The sequence below is a fragment of the Galeopterus variegatus genome, unplaced genomic scaffold (assembly GCF_000696425.1).
Source record: "Galeopterus variegatus unplaced genomic scaffold, G_variegatus-3.0.2 Scaffold2774, whole genome shotgun sequence".
In the NCBI taxonomy this organism is placed as follows: domain Eukaryota; kingdom Metazoa; phylum Chordata; class Mammalia; order Dermoptera; family Cynocephalidae; genus Galeopterus; species Galeopterus variegatus.
In genome coordinates, this window is record NW_007728885.1 from 240,184 (window position 1) to 257,571 (window position 17,388).

General features: G+C 38.2%; 1 protein-coding gene across 1 annotated transcript in view; it reads left to right on the forward strand.

The window, feature by feature from the left end:
• Window positions 1-17,388, forward strand: part of LOC103598903 (maltase-glucoamylase, intestinal-like) — a 91,677-nt gene that overhangs the window by 61,700 nt on the left and 12,589 nt on the right. Inside the window, 12 exon segments of the mRNA XM_008582965.1 lie at window positions 926-988; window positions 1,809-1,943; window positions 3,462-3,546; window positions 5,161-5,299; window positions 7,932-8,065; window positions 8,342-8,376; window positions 8,477-8,593; window positions 9,177-9,325; window positions 9,431-9,515; window positions 9,930-9,986; window positions 10,409-10,533; window positions 11,745-11,833. Of these exon segments, the coding sequence (XP_008581187.1) occupies window positions 926-988; window positions 1,809-1,943; window positions 3,462-3,546; window positions 5,161-5,299; window positions 7,932-8,065; window positions 8,342-8,376; window positions 8,477-8,593; window positions 9,177-9,325; window positions 9,431-9,515; window positions 9,930-9,986; window positions 10,409-10,533; window positions 11,745-11,833 (1,213 nt within the window).

Consider the following 17,388-nt stretch of genomic DNA (forward strand, 5'->3'; position numbering starts at 1 on the left):
CTTCCTTCCTTCCTTCCTTCCTTCCTTCCTTCCTTCCTTCCTTCCTTCCTTCCTTTCTTTCTTTCTCTCTCTCTCTCTTTCTTTCTCTCTCTCTCTCTCTCTCTCTTCCTCCCCCCACACACCCCACCAGTTATAAGTGAGAACATGTGGTATTTCTCTTTCCTAGTTTGACTTATTTCATTTAATATAATTTTCTCTAGAGTCATCAGTGTTGCTGCAAATGGCAGGATTTCATTCTTTTTTATGGCTAAGTAGTATTCCATTGTGTATATATACCACAGTTTCTATATCCAGTCATCCACTGATGGACACTTAAGTTGGTTCCACATTTTGGCTATTGTAAATAGAGCTGCAATGAACATGGGAGTGCAGGTATCCCTTTGACATGATGATCTCCATTCCTTTGGATATATACCCAGTCGTGGGATTGCTAGATCATATGGTAGCTCTACCTGTAGTTGTTTGAGAAATCTCCATACTGTTTTCCTTAATGGCTGTGCTAATTTACAGTCCCACCAACAGTGTAGAAGAGTTCCCCTTTCCCCGCATCCTCACCAGCATTTGTTATCCTTGGTCTTTTTAATAGTGACCAGTCTAACTGGGGTGAGGTGATGTCTCAATGTGGTTTTGATTTGCATTTCTCTGATGACTAGTGATGTTGAGCATTTTTCATGTACTTGTTGGCCATTTGTATGTCTTCCTTTGAAAAGTTCATCTCCTTTGCCCATTTTTTAATTGATTATTTGTTTTTTTATTGTATAGTTGTTTGAGTTCTTTGTATATTCTGTATATTAATCCCTTGTTGGATGCATAGTTAGCAAATATTTTCTCCCATTCTGTAGGTTGTCTTTCCTCTCTGTTGATTGTTTCCTTTGCTGTTGTGCAGTGACTTTTAAAGGTTTTAATTTTTCTTCTTTTTCTATAGGTTTGGCCAGATCTGCCCAATGTAAATGTGGATGAATCCCTTGACCATGAAACTCAGGTTAAGGTACAGTTGTACTAGAGTTTTTGACTACATTGCCCTAAACATCTGAATACTTATGTGTTTTATCCTGCTGGATAAGTAGCTTATCTTTTGGTTAAGTGGCTCTAACTTGAGTGTGCTTGTTTGCTAGTAGTTTCTTGGCAGAAAGAGATCCTCAAATGGAAAACTTAACTAACAGCTAAAATGGAAATGTAGAAGAGAAAATTGTCAGTGAAATCCCCTCACATGTGTGCCTCAGTGGGTCATGATTTGTTTGAATCTAATGTTGATTGAAAAGTACTAACCAAAGTCTAGAACGTTTTCACTGGAGGAGTATCCATTGTGAACAGACTGGATTTTAATGAATTACCTACATACAAAATAAAAGACAAGCCATTTGTAAAGAGTAATGGCCTTGATCTCAGCATTTGGTATCACGTCATCCTGGGCATCTACATCCCCTGCATTCTGCAGCTAACTTCCCCTGGATGATGAGTCTGTCTTCATTTCATTTGGCCAATGTAGAAAAAGCATTTCTATCTCTGAAGTTTGACTGTTTAGACACTAAAGGACAATTTTTCAGTTCCCATGATTACATGTCCAGTCTCCAAATTCTATATTTAAAAGGGACTAGCTAACCTTCTTCTAAGAAAATAAAGAATGAAATCAGACTTTCCCAATCTCTGTGTCCACTGTAAACTCTGTGCACCAGCCCCAGACCTGAGGTTAGAGAAGAGACTGAGCTAGGCAGGCATAATACCTGCTTATCTCCCCTTCCGGGTCCCCAGACTCCCCTTCTGGGGCAGGCTGAGACCCGCCATGAGAGTATGTGTCACTCTTACAGCTGTACAAGGCCTACGTTGCTTTTCCTGACTTTTTGCGTAATAGCACAGCTGCATGGTGGAAGAGAGAGATAGTGGAGCTCTATGCAAATCTTCAAGAGCCTGAGAAGAACTTGAAGTTTGATGGACTGTGGATTGTAAGTGCAACCTTAGTTGTTTTTCCTTGGAAAAATGTTAGCAGTAAAAACATGGGGAGACAATTCAGAGACTAGCAAAGCAGGGAACTAGAGCTGGAGGGATGCTATTACAGAATCTAGGTTCTGGGACCAGGAAAAGCAAGGATTATTGCAGGTTCACCGAGGGACATGTTGTCAGGTGGAAGTTGGCACCTGTGAAGGAGTTGTGGCACTGCTGGAGATGCTGCTAGAACAAGAGACAGAGGAAGACATACCCTGGATTCTCTTACCTCCCACACTCCAATCTCTTGGAGTGTGAGGCAGTGCCTCTCATAGCCAAACTCACCCAGAAGCCAATGGTGAGGAAGCCTGAGAGCCCATCCTGTGATGCAAGACAGAGTTGGGAGTGGGCAAGGCATAGAGCTGAGAGCAAGTAGGCACCCACCATGGTACTGGTGCAGACCACCTTGAGGGAAGGGCTTAAAGGGCCTGTACAGATGTTTGTTATACTTGTCAGTTAACCTTAAGAGCAAGGCTTCTTGAGATGTCTCTGGGACATGTGTCCAGGGACTTCTCTACTTGTGCTTTTCTAGGGCTGGGAAGCATATCAGTGTCCTGATTTCCTTCCCCACTGTCTAGTGGCCTGAAACCTTAAGCAAGTTCTAGGCCAGCTCTGAGGAGCTTTTCAGGTCTGGGCCAGCCTGGAAGAAGCTTGTGATTCACCCAAAGACAAACATATAAGTCTACTGGTGGCCCTGGGGTCTCCTTGGCTACTTACACCTTCAGGATAGATAGGCACAGAGTAGACATGTGAAAGGTCTCAAATGAGCACAAAAACAGACAGATCAGAGGGAAAGCTGTGGCTGGGTAACTCAAAATAATGAATAGTTCATAAAATACTTGCCTTTGCCTGCTTAAGATAGTCCACTAGATAAAGTTTTAACTTTTCCATTGATAAAGTAGGCAATGAACATTCTCTAAGGAACCCCTACTCCTTGCCTTTAAGTAATAAATTCCCCAAAGTATGACTTTATTTCCAGACTTGTTTCTGAGTTATGTACAACTTTTCCGGAGTGTATCTACTGCAGAACAGGAGATACCTCTCCTTATGTTTGGTCTATGCCAATATCAGAATTAGTCCAATCTATTCTACTAAGAAAGGGTAAGGGAAGATGATAGTAACCACTGGCCACAGATGAAAAATGAATAATTTGTTTATAGAAAAGCAAAGATGGGCTTCTTGTATGAAGGAGATGAATCAAGAGATTTTCTTCAGGCTTGGATCCAGCATTATCTCAATATTTTTCTCACTATGAAACATTCCTCATAAGTTTAAAAATGCTGAATAAGGTAAAAATAGTTCAGCCCTCAAGCAACAGGAATTCTTAGAGACCATCTTGGTTGATGCTGGGTATTAAGCAGAGTAAATTAAGCCAGCAGCTGAGTGAGGGCATAGTCATCTCCCAGAGGTTAGTGTCCTCTATGGAAAAGGCCATACTTCCCCTGACATGATGGAGCCTTTTTTCTGACTCATTTCAGGATATGAATGAGCCATCAAACTTTGTGGATGGATCTGTCATTGGCTGCAGAGATGAACTTCTGAATAACCCACCCTATATGCCATGTATGTGAAATGATTACTTCATCATATCACTTCCCTACTCAAAGACTCTGAAAGTTTTCCACACTGTCAAAATGAAGCATAATACAGGAGAAAGAACACACTCTCAAACATGACATAAAATCCCAAATAGAATAACCCTGAATAAGAGCAAATAAATAAATTTCTAATCAAGCACAGAAATAATGACATGATGTCATATGAAAAAAACCAAACACTGTATGGTATCATTGATTATACTGACAACTATGAACAGATTGCTAAAAATCTAAATGAATTTGTACATACACACATGCATGCAGGTGTGCATGTGCGTGCACACACACACACATGTTCTTTTTTTTTTTTTTTTCCTTTTTGTCTTTTTTTACTGACCGGTAACAGGATCGCAACCCTCAGTGTCGCACCCGTACTGGGGACTGGCAACGGGATCGCAACCCTCGGTGTTGTGCCCGCACCACGCTCAGCCAGTGAGCGGGAACCGGTCTCCACATGGGATCCGAACCCTCGGCGGGAGCGCCACCACGCTCCCCAGCGGCGCACTCTCCAGTGTGCCACCGGGCCGGCCCACACACACACGTTCTTTTGATTAGAGAGTGAAAATCTGGTTTCTGAACTCTCTCTGCCCGTGTTCAGAGACAGTGAATGATGATCTCTAGTTATGCAGTGCCTTCTGTATGTATGGATTCCACATCTGCAAATTCAACCAACCATGGATTGAAAATATTCAGGAAAAAACCAAACAATAAAAAATTACAAAGCAATAAAAATAATACAAATAAGAAACAATACAGTATAACAACTATTTATATAGCATTTACATTATATTAGGTGTCATAAGTAAATCTAGAGATGATTTAGAGTATACGAGACGTGCATAGGTTATATGCAAGTACATCATTTTATGTAAGTGACTCCAGCATCCATGAATTTTGGTTTCCATGGGGGTTTCTAAAACCAATCCCTTGTAGATACCAAGGGACACTTGTATTGTGATACAAACAGAAATAGGGTGTTGGGATGAAAGGGATCTCACAAGATTGGATCTTCCCATTTTACAGAGGCCCAAGGAAGGAAGTGACACATTTCCTAAAAGCACCGTACGAGTAATTTGTGGGACAGAATCTAGAATCCAAGTTTCTCCATGTCTCGGTCACTGCTATGTTGCCCATTGCTCACTAAATCATTCATTCATTTATTCATTCATTTTCTCCTTCCTCCCTTAGTTTAATATTTGTATGTCAGGCAAGTGCTGACAAATCAGAAAAATTTAGAGACATTAACACAAACTTGAGCGAAACAAGATCTATTCCCTTGAGAACATTACCATCTAGTGGAAGAGACAGTCATAACAACAAAGGAGTTTATTAATTGCACTCTATAAATTAAGAGTTGGAGCTAAAAGAAGGGTGCTTTCCCTAGCTCCACACCTTGTCCTTACCCTTCATTAGTTATAAAGTCACAGGATGTTGATTCTGAGACTAAAAAACTCATGACATTAGATCTGTTACTGGTAACAATATTGTGAGTTAAAATAGAGAAATGCCAAAATGAGGGTCATTTCTAGTGAATCTGTGAATCAAGTTGTTGGGGAAATAACTCAACATTTTCCCTCAGATTTGGAATCCAGGGACTGGGGCCTGAGCAACAAGACCCTGTGCATGGAGAGCCAGCAGATCCTGCCGGACGGCACCCCAGTGCGGCACTATGACGTGCACAGCCTGTACGGGTGGTCCCAGACCAGACCCACATACGAGTGAGTGTATTTTTGTCACTGGCAGCAAAGATAATTTTCCATAGTTACTTTTGTCTTTTTATTTATTTATTTTAATTTATCAATATACAATGTAGTTGATTTCCGTGTCCCTTTACCAATTCCTCCTTTTCTCCCTCCCTCTTCCCTCTTCTGAATTTTTATATTAGTATTGTGCTTGTATCTACATGATGCTAGTTAAGTGGATGAATGTCCAGAACTATTACCTAACTCAAGGTCATTAAGATTTGTTCCCATGTTTTCTTCTAAGAGTTTTATGGTTTTAGGTATTATGCTAAAATCTATGATCCATTTTGAGTTAACTTTTGTGTGAGGTGTGAAATAGGGGTCTAATTTTGTTCTTTTGCATGTGGATATTCAACTATCTCAGTTTGTTGAAAAGACCATTCTTTTCTCTATTTAATTGTCTTGGCACCTTGTCAAAAATCGACTGACAATAAATGAGAGAAATTATTTTTGGATTCCCAATCCTATTCCATTGATTTCTATATCTATCTTTATGACAGTGCCACACTGTCTTGATTAATAAAATGTGAATCATGTGAATCTTCCAATTTTGCTTTTCTTTTTCAAAATTGTTTTGGCTATTCTGGATCACATGCATTTGATATAAATTTTAGAATTAGCTTGTCAATTTCTACAAAATGGCAACAGGGATTTGATGGGGATTACATTGACTCTGTAGATTAATTGGGGGAGTATTGCCCTCTTAACAATATTAAGTCTTCTCATCCATTAACATAGGATGTCTTTCCATTTATTTAGAGCTTTGATTTCTTTGAACAATAATTTGTAGTTTTCAGTGTATAAGTTTCTGGCCATTATCTCTTCAAATATTTTTCTCCCCCTTTCTCCTTTCTTGTCTCCTTCTGAGATTCCCATTAAGTGTGTGTGGATACACTGGAGAGTGTCTCACAGGTCTTTGAGGCCCTGTTCATTTTTCCTCTTTCTTTTTTTCTTTCTGTTTCTTAGACTGGATCATCTCTACTGACCTGTCTTCAAGTTTGCTGATTCTTTCTTCTGCTAGCTCAAATATGATGTTGAATCTGGTCCTTCTAGTGAATTTTAATTCACTTATTGTATTTTTTAACACGAGAATTAAAAAAAAATAATTTCTTATTCTTTGATATCTTCTATGTAGTGAGACATCATTCTTATACTTTAATTTTTTAGGTATGTTTTCTTTTAGTTCTTGGAACATATTTATAAGAGCTAATTTAAAATTTTTATCTACTAAGTTCTCTTAGCAACATTTTCTGCTGCCTACTTTATTTCCTATATATACATGACAGATTTTTCCATTTATTTTCTTAACTTTTTTTTGGTTAGAAATTAGACATTTAAGATAATAAATTGCAACAACTCTGGCATAACATCTCTCCCTCATCTTCTGCAAGGTTTGTTGTTGCTCTTGCTGTTCTTATTGTTTTACTTGTTGCTTATTTGTTTGGCAACTTTTCTAGCTATTTCTGTAGATTTTGTACTCTCCTGCAGAATATGGCCACTGAGTTCTCTCGACCTTTTCTTTTTAATTTTTTTTTAACCCTAGCTTCTTTGGGAATGCCCCTGGATGAGTACAATTTGGTAGTCAGCCAGTGATTGTTCAAAATATTCCCTTTGTCAAAGGAAAACTTTTAACAAAGTTCAACAGGTGAGGAAGACTTTATTCAAGGCTTTTGCAATACAGAAGAGGGACTCAGTCTGAGCTCAACTCTGTTGAGACAAAAGTCTGGAGAGTTTTTGAGAGGTGAGGTGGGGGAAATATAGGCCACCTGCAAAGGAAAAGCAAACTTTCTCCTGTCTTCATGACAGGAGTGGTTCTATAAATTGAGCCAAGGTGCCCTGCTGAGGTTAGGCTCCTGTCCTCCTACAGAGACTGGGAGATAGGGATACTATCTTCCTTGATGATTACATTTCAAATGGATGGCTGCCAGATCCTTGAGAAAGACATTCTTGTGAGCAGCTTATGAAAAGATTTAAAGGGGCAGAGAAATAATGTGCTGTTACATTTTTTCTAAAGTAAATGCTCCAAGAAAGGGAGGTAGGAAGAAGCCTATGTAAATTTAGTCAAGCCGAGGGGAACATTAAGGCCATTTCAGTCAACTTTAATGCCTTACCTCTATGTCTTTTACCCTTTGCCAAAGAGGATGGAAGCCATAGAACTTCACTACAGAGAGCAGCTGCAGCCTGGAGCCTGGGGCAGCAAAGGTGTTCCATTCTGAGCCAGAGAACCTCTTTCCAGAAAGAATCTTCTACCTAAAAGTGATGCTAAGAATCTGCTCTCTAAAAGTGATGCTAACAAACTTCACAGCAGGACAACGAGAGATACATCTGTGCCTAAAATATAGATTTCATTAAAAAAAATCTAAATAGCCAGTTATGTACATGGAGGTAAAAGGAGAGGGCAGTGTGAGGAGGTAAGAGGAAGGCAGGGTGAGGGTAGGACAGCTATTTAGGGAACAGTTCCTCCGTCCCAGTATTGTACTGGTTGCTTTCATGTGTACTGTCTCACAACTTCAAGAGGAAGGTTTCTTTGCACTCCTTTTACTGTTAGAAAACTAGTGTCCAACCTCAAACTCACCTTAAACTCACCTCTTTGTTCCCCTCCAACCAGAGCCGTGCAGGAGGTGACAGGGCAGCGAGGCGTTGTCATCAGCCGCTCCACATTCCCCTCTTCTGGCCGCTGGGCAGGACACTGGCTGGGAGACAACACGGCCGCGTGGGACCAGCTGGGGAAATCTATCATTGGTGTGTGGGCTTATTCCCCGGGACTTCTGTTGGCCAGGATGGGACTGGAGTGTGTGCTTTTCAGTTGCCTGGTTGTATCTAGATCCTTGTCTAGCAGTAAAATCAACAAGAATTGAGTTCTCTATGGGTGTCAGTCTTAATTTACACCCATCTTTCAATATTTTTATGATGAATGATCCATGGCTTTCTAATGGGGCAAGGAAAAGTCAGGTCAAGCCTTCTCTTTTTTCCCCAGAGTGTTTCTTCATCCAACATAGCCATATCTTCTCATTGCAGGCATGATGGAGTTCAGTCTCTTTGGAATTTCTTATGTAAGTCACATTAGGGCCATTACTAATAACCCAGCCAGATTTCAGTGTATCTGCAACCCAAGAAAAGCCCACCTCATGCTCCGATTTTGCATCTTTTCAGACAGGAGCAGACATTTGTGGGTTCTTTGGAGATGCTGAATATGAGATGTGCATTCGCTGGATGCAACTGGGGGCATTTTATCCATTTTCCAGGAACCACAACACCATCGGGACAAGGGTGAGGGAGCAGTTCATGCTGCAGGTTGTTTGTACCCTCGGATCATAATTTCTTTTTAACCCTCCAGAGTATCTTATGTATTTCCTGAGAAAAATCATAAAAATCTCCAGAACCTCCATTTCCTGGAAAACTCACAGAGTTCAGAACCCCAGAGTTATCAACAATTTCTAAAATATACTTTTTCTAAACTCTCGGGTGATTAGTACTTATGAGGAGAGAATTTTTTAGCTCCCGTATGGGGATTAAAATAAAAGAAGCCCCCTTTGCTTTTAAGAATATTGAATTTGTATTTCATTCAAACTTATCCAAGATATGTCAGTGCTGCATAGACACTAATCTCTGTACATGTGTGCAGGGCCAAAGCCAGACCTGTGCAGAGACTTCAGGAAATGATGATCAAGAGGAGGAAGCAAGAAGCTCTAGTTTTGTAGGGTGGCCATGGTGGGGGATAGGTTAGGCTAGAAATAGAGGGAGAAGTGGTGTGCAGACTACACATGGAGTAAGTGTCCACTAATCCCTTTCTGACACCACTAGGATGGAGTGAAGAAGAAGTGATCTGTTATATGCTCCTTTATCCCTGTAGAGACAAGATCCTGTGGCCTGGAATTCAACCTTTGAGATGTTCTCAAGAAAAGTCCTCCAGACCAGATATACCCTGCTGCCTTATCTCTACACTCTGATGCATAAAGCTCACGCTGAGGGCAGCACTGTCGTCCGTCCCCTTCTCCACGAGTGAGTATCGCCTCTTTCCCTAAGCAGCAGGTCTGGGCATGTCTTGTAAATAACCCTCCGTGACCGCCGTAACAGTATGGGAGAACTTTTCATTTTTTTTTTAAGGTTTACGGATGACAACACAACATGGGATATAGACCGTCAGTTCATGTTGGGTCCTGCCCTCTTAATCAGCCCTGTGCTGGAAAGCGTGAGTTTGTCATCATTGATCAGAAACCCTCCAATCACATAAATCTAAAGTCACAAGAAAAACATTTTAAAGATCATCTTGCCTTGTCCAGCTCACTATTTTCAGGCAAGTGCCTTTCTAGGACTCTGAAGGAGTTCTTTTTCTTTTTTCTACATCTCCACGAACAAAATCTTCACAACACCGATTAATTTTGCTCTTAGAATTTTGTCACCTTGTACTCTTTAACAATTTACTTTCTCAACAATTTACTTTTTTGTGTGAATAAGTATTTTCCAGAATCTTTAATAAAGTCTCTCAAATTCTAAAATCACTGATAAAATTTCTATTTTATCTTAATTCTGCCAAAAATATTCTAAAAATTAAAATGAAATTATTTCCTTATTGGAAATAATGACGTTGATTTTTACATTTCAGAACACATTTGAGATCCATGCTTATTTTCCCAGAGCCCGTTGGTATGACTTAAGCACGGTAAGAACTAACATATTTTGTGAAGAACAACATTGGTTCATGCACGTTAGAGAAATATCTAGAGAGCTCTCCTGACTTCCAGGCATGTGTTTTCTATGGCAATAATTTTCAACCTTTTCAGCCTTGGCTTTATTTAAGGTTTATTTAAGTGAAAGTGTGCATAAAATATAAATAGATTAAATCTAAGCACTTATATCATGTTGACACCCCACCCCCATACCCACCTTTTTTGGAGTTACAGAAAAAAGACTATATTTTCAGAGTCTTAAGCAAATCTGAAAATCAGTTATTTTCTCCTTCGGTTTGCAGTGATTTGCTGACTTTCCAACATGCTTCCTTGAAAAGAAAGAACTTGTAATAAAGCATGCACTTATTTAATCTATTTATCTGTCATGATTTCTTGCCTATATTCTCCTTTCTAGGAATCTGGTGATGAATCGACAGGTGAGTGGAAAATCCTGCAGGCTCCCCTTGACCACATCAACCTTCATGTCAGAGGAGGCTACATCCTGCCTTGGCAAGAGCCTGCAATGAACACTCACTCCAGGTAAGAAGAGGTGATATTTGATGGCCTTGCTGTGCCATAAGGAGGTAGCCTTACAGCCACTTGTAGCCACCTGTAAGGCTGGCTGTTCCACCTTTACCAGGGCTATGTGGATAAGTAAACCAAATTGCAGGCAGCTTTTATTGGCATTCTGTGGGATCTGGAGGAGGATGATTTTGTGAAGTTGGTTTTGGGGAGGTCTTTTATCTGTTGTGCTGTGTCACAGGCAAACATTTTCCTGAGAAAAAATTTTTGAGGGCATAGCATGTTTCACTTTCCACACCATTAGAAAAAAGAGAAAGAGAATATTAATGAGCTCTTCAACTCATGATGTCTATCCAAAGATTTAGTGCTCATTCCCAGGTGTACGTTGGTTGACCCAAAGTATACCCAATATATATATTTATGGGTTGACCATATGTATACAATATATGTATATATATATAATATATGTGTGCATATATACACACATATACATATATACATATACATGTATATTTATGTGCATTTGATATATAAATATATAAAAATACATCTACAATCATTTATTAAGGAGAACATGTTATATTGTGAGAGGCACATAAATACAACAATAACTCAAATGGAGCGACGTTAACTTTCAATCTTGTGTGTAAAGCATGATTTTATATGAAAGAGGGCTTTGAGCTGAGTCATGAATAATGAATAGGATTTGAATGTATGAAGACAGAGGGGACAGATATTCTGGGATGATTAAAGAACTAAAGGAGAAAAATTAGTTGTGTTTGGGAAATTGTAAACCATTCAGTTTAACTGGAGCATAGATAAGGGAAGGAATAAAGTAAATAAAATTCAAGCAGGTTAGGATCAGATCATGGAGGGCTGTGAATACCAACATTTTGTAGCAATCTGAAAGGTTCATTTTTTTTTTTTGTTTTCTTGCTACTTTTTTGGGGGGGGGTTCTTCCTAGGCAATTCACATCTCATCATATTACTTGTAATATGTATAAAGTATGTGTATTTGATTTTTGAAAGTGGAAGTTAAACCAAATGTTTCATTAAATTTAAAATTTTCCATTAATTTCCAAGTGTTTTATTTTATCTTTTTTAAAACCTATTTTTAGAACTTTATGTTCGTATTTAATATATTACCTTTATTTCTGGATAAGTAATATTTTCAACAGAAGCTGTTCGTTCTTACAGTATGGATAAAAATAACTCATGTTTTTTGATAGTCGACAAAACTTTATGGGATTGACTGTTGCTTTGGATGAAAATGGGAGAGCTGAAGGTCAGGTGTTCTGGGATGACGGAGAAAGCATCGGTGAGTATGAACTTTCCAGTGTTCCTGTACATCATTCAGAAAAAACATACGAAAGTAGCTGAATTCCGTGTCCTTCCTTTGTTTAAATCCTTGTTTTCATTGTGTTAGCTAATATCTGCCTGCATGTAAAAAGTATCTAGGGTTGTGTTAATGGTTAAACAGCTGAAAATGCAGCTTCTAAGCTCTGTAGCTCTGCGGTTTCCAAAGCTGACAGTTTCCCATCCCCTCTTGTGTTCTTGCGTGAGTGAGAGGACTTAGCAAAAACCACAGACTACCAGCAGTTTCCTGTATAGGCAAGAGATAAAGTTGCTTTTAAATTTGTGCTGAAGAAGACCCCCACTCAAACCTTGTACTCACTTTTTAGAAGCAGTCTCGCTCCTTGACCATGCTTCCTGTTTTTGTGCACAGCTGTGAAACGTTGGGCCAGCTGTGATAAGCCCCTTACCCAAAGCTGTTAACCTAGTTAACCACTTGTTAGAAGACCCCCGATTTAGGGGGCCCTGCCTGGATACAGACAGGGAGTCAATAGAAATACTTGTTTGCTTGCTTATTTGAGAGGGTATATAAGTTGAGTTCACCCTACACTTGGGGCTCAGGACTTTGGAATTCTAATCCCCCTGAGTCAGCTGGTTTAATAAATCATCTGATTTCTCCTTCTCTCTGAGTGACTGCGCTTTCTTGGCGACACCCTTCCGTAACAATACCACAGCGACTCAGCATATAATTAACAGGAACTAAAAACTTATCTCTGTTTCTGCTACTGTCAATAAGGCAATGATGCTGAGAGAATTTTTTGCAACTTTTGTCTGCTCATATATATTACACTATAATTATTATAGACCAGGTGTGGACCCCAGCTTTGTAAGTTCAGGAACCTGATGTTATAGATTCTGCCATGGATGATCTCTCTCCACATAATTGTCTCACTCTGGTAAAACAGTGTGGATGCAGATATCAGGCTGACAGTTAATTCATTCTCAACAGGGTACAGACATGGCTCTATTATATAGACCAGACACCTGTATCAGGCATCCTTTTCCTCATAAGTAGGCATACTCACGAGACAAATTGGAGCTTAGAAAATTTCTTGGTGACTCGTAAATTGGAAATCAAGTATTTCCAAAAGGATACTTATATCAACAAAATATTACTTTGTATGTGTTCTTTCCCTAGTCAGGGGATGTGCTAGTTCTGCCTTAGATAATTGGGACTTGTCATTATAATCAAAACACTCTCTTCCTCGGACATTTTTATAGAAATACACACTGTTTCAAACCAAGTCTCACTCTTTACTGCTTATTGCTGTGGACCAGAACATTCTAAACTTGCAACATGCCACATTTTCTGAAATTATAGCTTGTTTTTTACTACTGGTGTTTCTAAGTCCTTTCTTTTTTTCTTTCTTTCTTTTTTTTCTTTACTATGAGGATTATATATTCTCATTAAAGAAACATTTTTAAAGATATAAACTTAGAAAATAATACAACTACTTTAATGTTTTTTGCTCTATTGCCTTTTACTTTTATATTAAGAAAATGCTTAATTTTTTACATAGCTGAAACATACTATGTATTTAATTTGTGAATCCTGTTTATTTTCACTTAACATCATCATGACAGAAACATATAGATGTTATTACATTCTCCTTATAAACACCAGTATGATTACCATATTCTATTGAAATAATATGCCATAATTTATCTAACTGTATAATTAATCTCTATAAAGTATGTTTTCAGTTTTCATTGTTATAAATTACATTTTTGAGTATTAAATTTGTTGTGCATTTCAGATTATTTCCATAGGGTACGTTCTTAGAAGTGAAATTACTGTCTTTTAATCAACTTTAGGAGTTTAATTTGAATAAATAAAATGTATCCATTTTGACAATACAGTTCTAAGTTTTGACAAATGTATGCAGTTGTGTAACCACCAACACGATCAGATATGGAATATTTTCATAACCCCAGAAGTTCCCTTTATACTTTGCAGTCAGCTTCCCCCAGTCCCAACCCCTACTTGCAGGCCCTGGCACCACTGTTCTGCTTTCTGTCACTATAGGTTAGTTTTGTCTCTGGTAGGTTTTATATCAGTAGAATCTTACAGTGTGTACTCTTTTTTGTGTTTTTGGCTTCTTTCACTTATCAAAATGCTTCTTAAATTCACCCATGTTGTTGCACTTGAAAGGAGTTAATTACCTTTTATTCCTGAATAACCTTCCATTGTGTGGTTATACCACAATTTGTTTGCCCATGGACTTATTGATGAATATTTCGGTTGTTTCATTTTTGGACCATTATGTGTAAATCTGCTATGAGTAATTGTGTAAAAGTCATTTTGTGATCATATGTTTTTATCTCTCCTGGGTAAAAACCTGGAATGGAATTCCCATTGGAATTGCTGGGCCAGGTCATATGATAAGTATATGTTTAGCTTTTGAGGAAATTGCCAAATTACTTTCTAAAGTGGGTACTACTTGCCATTACTAACAGCAGTAGTTGAGAGTTCCAGTTTTCTACATCCTCATTCCGACACTCGGTATTTTCAGTTTTAAAAATTGTGACTATTCCAGGAGATATATATGATGGCCCCTGACTTAGGATAGTTCAACTTACGATTTTTTGACTTTACAATGGTGCAAAAGTGATACATATTTAGTAGAAACTGTACTTAGAATTTTGAATTTTGACATTTTCCTGACCTGGTGATATGCAGTGTGATACTCTCTTGCAATTCTGGCCAGTGGCTCCCAGCCAGCCACGTGATCACATGGGTAAAAAACCAATATTCCACAGTGGACTGTGTGGCCTGCATTTTTGGATATCATGTTTTGTGTTTTCCCATCCTATGAAGTGTGCAGAACACCCATTTAAGATTTATGATACTTTCAACTTATGTTGAATTATCAGGATGTAATCCCATCCATTTGTATGTCTTCTTATGTGAGGTTATCGGTTCAGTTCCTCTGCCTATTTTGGTTGTGTTCTTTGTCTTTTTATTATTGAGCTGTAAACGTCATGTATACCAGTCTTTTATTAGGTGAACAATTTGCATTTCCCTGTCTGTGGCTTGCCTTTTCAGTTCCATTATGGCATCTTACAAACAGCAAAGTTTAATTTTGATAAAAATAAGCTTATGCATGCTTTTCTTTTCTAATTTTTGTTTCTTGTGTCTTGGTCTAGCCCAAGGTTAAAAAAAAAATTGTCTCTCTCTCTCTCTTTTTTTTTTTTTTTTTAGGAAGCTTTAAGTTTTAGACTTTACATTTAGGACCATTGTCTATATTAAATTTTGCATGCATGTATGATTCCTTTTTTTTCCATATTTTTATCGAATTTTTTCAGCACCACATTTTCTTTTTTCTTTCTTTTTTTTTTTTCCTTTTTGTCTTTTTTCGTGACCGGCAATGGATCGCAACCCTCAGTGTCGCGCCTGTACCGGACCGGGACCGGCAACGGGATCGCAACCCTCGGTGTCGCGCCCGCACCTCGCTCAGCCAGTGAGCCGCCGGTCTGTATGTGGGATCCGAACCCTCGGCGGGAGCGTCGCTGTGCTCCCAAGTGGCGCACTGTAGCAGTGCGCCACCGGGCCGGCCTGAGCACCACATTTTCTAAAGCACAATCTTTTCCCTATTTTATTATCTTGACACCTTTTTCATATATCAAGAGGTCCTATGTAGCTGAGAGTTTATTTTTGGATTATTTGTTCTGTTCCATTGATGTGTATGTCTATCCTTATGCCAATATCATACACTCTTACTAATGTAGCTTTAAAGTTGGTTGTGGAATCAGATTTGGAAAGTTCTCCTACTTTGTTTCTCTTTTTCAAAATTATTTTGTCTATTCCAGCTCCTTTGCATTTCATACAGATTTTTAAATCAGTTTGTCAATTTTTAACAACAGTAACAACAAAAAAAAGTAAATCTGCTGGAATTTTGTCTGGAATTGTTTTGATTCTATCAACCAATTTTGTGATATCTGTCACCTATCCAGCTGTCTGTGCATCTATTTATTGCCTATCATGTGTACACGATTTCCATTTACTTAGATCTTCTTATATTACTTTCAGCAATGTTTTATAATTTTCAGTGCAGGTATTGCACACGGTTTGTTAAATGTACCCTAAGTGTTTCTAAGTCTTTGATGGTATTGTAAATAACATTTTAACTATCTCTCAACAGTGTATGAATAATATAACCCTATATTCATTGAATGTAGTGTATAGGAGAGATTTTTTTTCAAATGATTTAGTTGCCTATTTATGGGTTGAAACTTCCTAAAGAGAAAGATATAAACAAATTCCTGTTCCTTCTCTTTTCAGAGTTCATTTCAGTCTTTAGACTTTCTTTTTAAAATAATCAATCGGATAAGTAAACTCTTATATAGAGAGTCATGTGGCATTCTAAAATTGAATAGATCTGTGTTCAAATACCATCTCAGTCTATCTCTAGTTGTATGTCTTCTAGCAAGTTACACCATATCTCTTTGTCTGCATTTCCTCATTTCTAATAACTATTAGATCCCACTTATTGTAAATTTTTATGCAGATAAAATTATTTAATATATATAGAACATTGCTAACACATGGGTTCTAAATAAAATTCTTCATTAAAATGCAAGGTAAATAAAACTCCATTGTAAACTTTTAAGATGAGATATTCTACATTAACATCAGCATGGTTAATAAGACAAGAAGTCCAAAACTCAGAAAAAGGAGGTTATACAGCTGCTAAGTCAGGTTTCCAGGGAGTGGCAGGATTTGAGCCTTATAACAAAATAATATGCCACCAGGCTCACTTATAAATTTAAGAACTGTGTTTATTAAATGCCCTATAATGTTCCCATCTCTTGGAAGTACATACTTTTTCTCAAATTTAGTCCACGTGAAATGTGAAATTTTAATCAAAGTTTTGCTTGGTGAGCAAGAAATCACAATAGAAGGAGTTAGTACCCATGATGAGCTTTCAACACTGCATCACTTCAGCAACACTCTCACCAACATGACTGCAGACCATCTGCATTGTCAGACCATGCCAATTACAAGCTGGTTAACAGGTAGGAAGTAATACCACTACCATGGTATGAAACATGGGTGATGAAGCAAGTTAAAAAATAGTAAGATAATGAGACTAATTTTGCACACTTCAAGTTTGAGATACCTGTAGGATTTCCTGGTAGGGATGGCCAAATGGAGTTTAAAAATATGGATGCAATGATTGAAAGACTAAGAAATTGAATGAAGCTATCAACCTGAATGTACCATGACAAATAGAAATCATTCACCATATTTAAAGATAATCAGTTTGAAACTTTATTTCTTTGCGAAATAAATTTTTTTTTATTTTGTCAATATACAATGTATATGATTATTATGGCCCTTCACCGACACCTCCCGCCCTCCTCCCTCTCTCCCCTCCCCCCCAAGAATGTCCTTTCCGTTTGCTTGTTGTAACAACTTCAAAAAAAGTATAGTTGTTATATCTTCTTCCCCCCCCCACCCCGGTTTTTTTTGTGTGTGTTTGTGGGTAAATTAATTTGTTTATTTTTTAGCTCCCACCA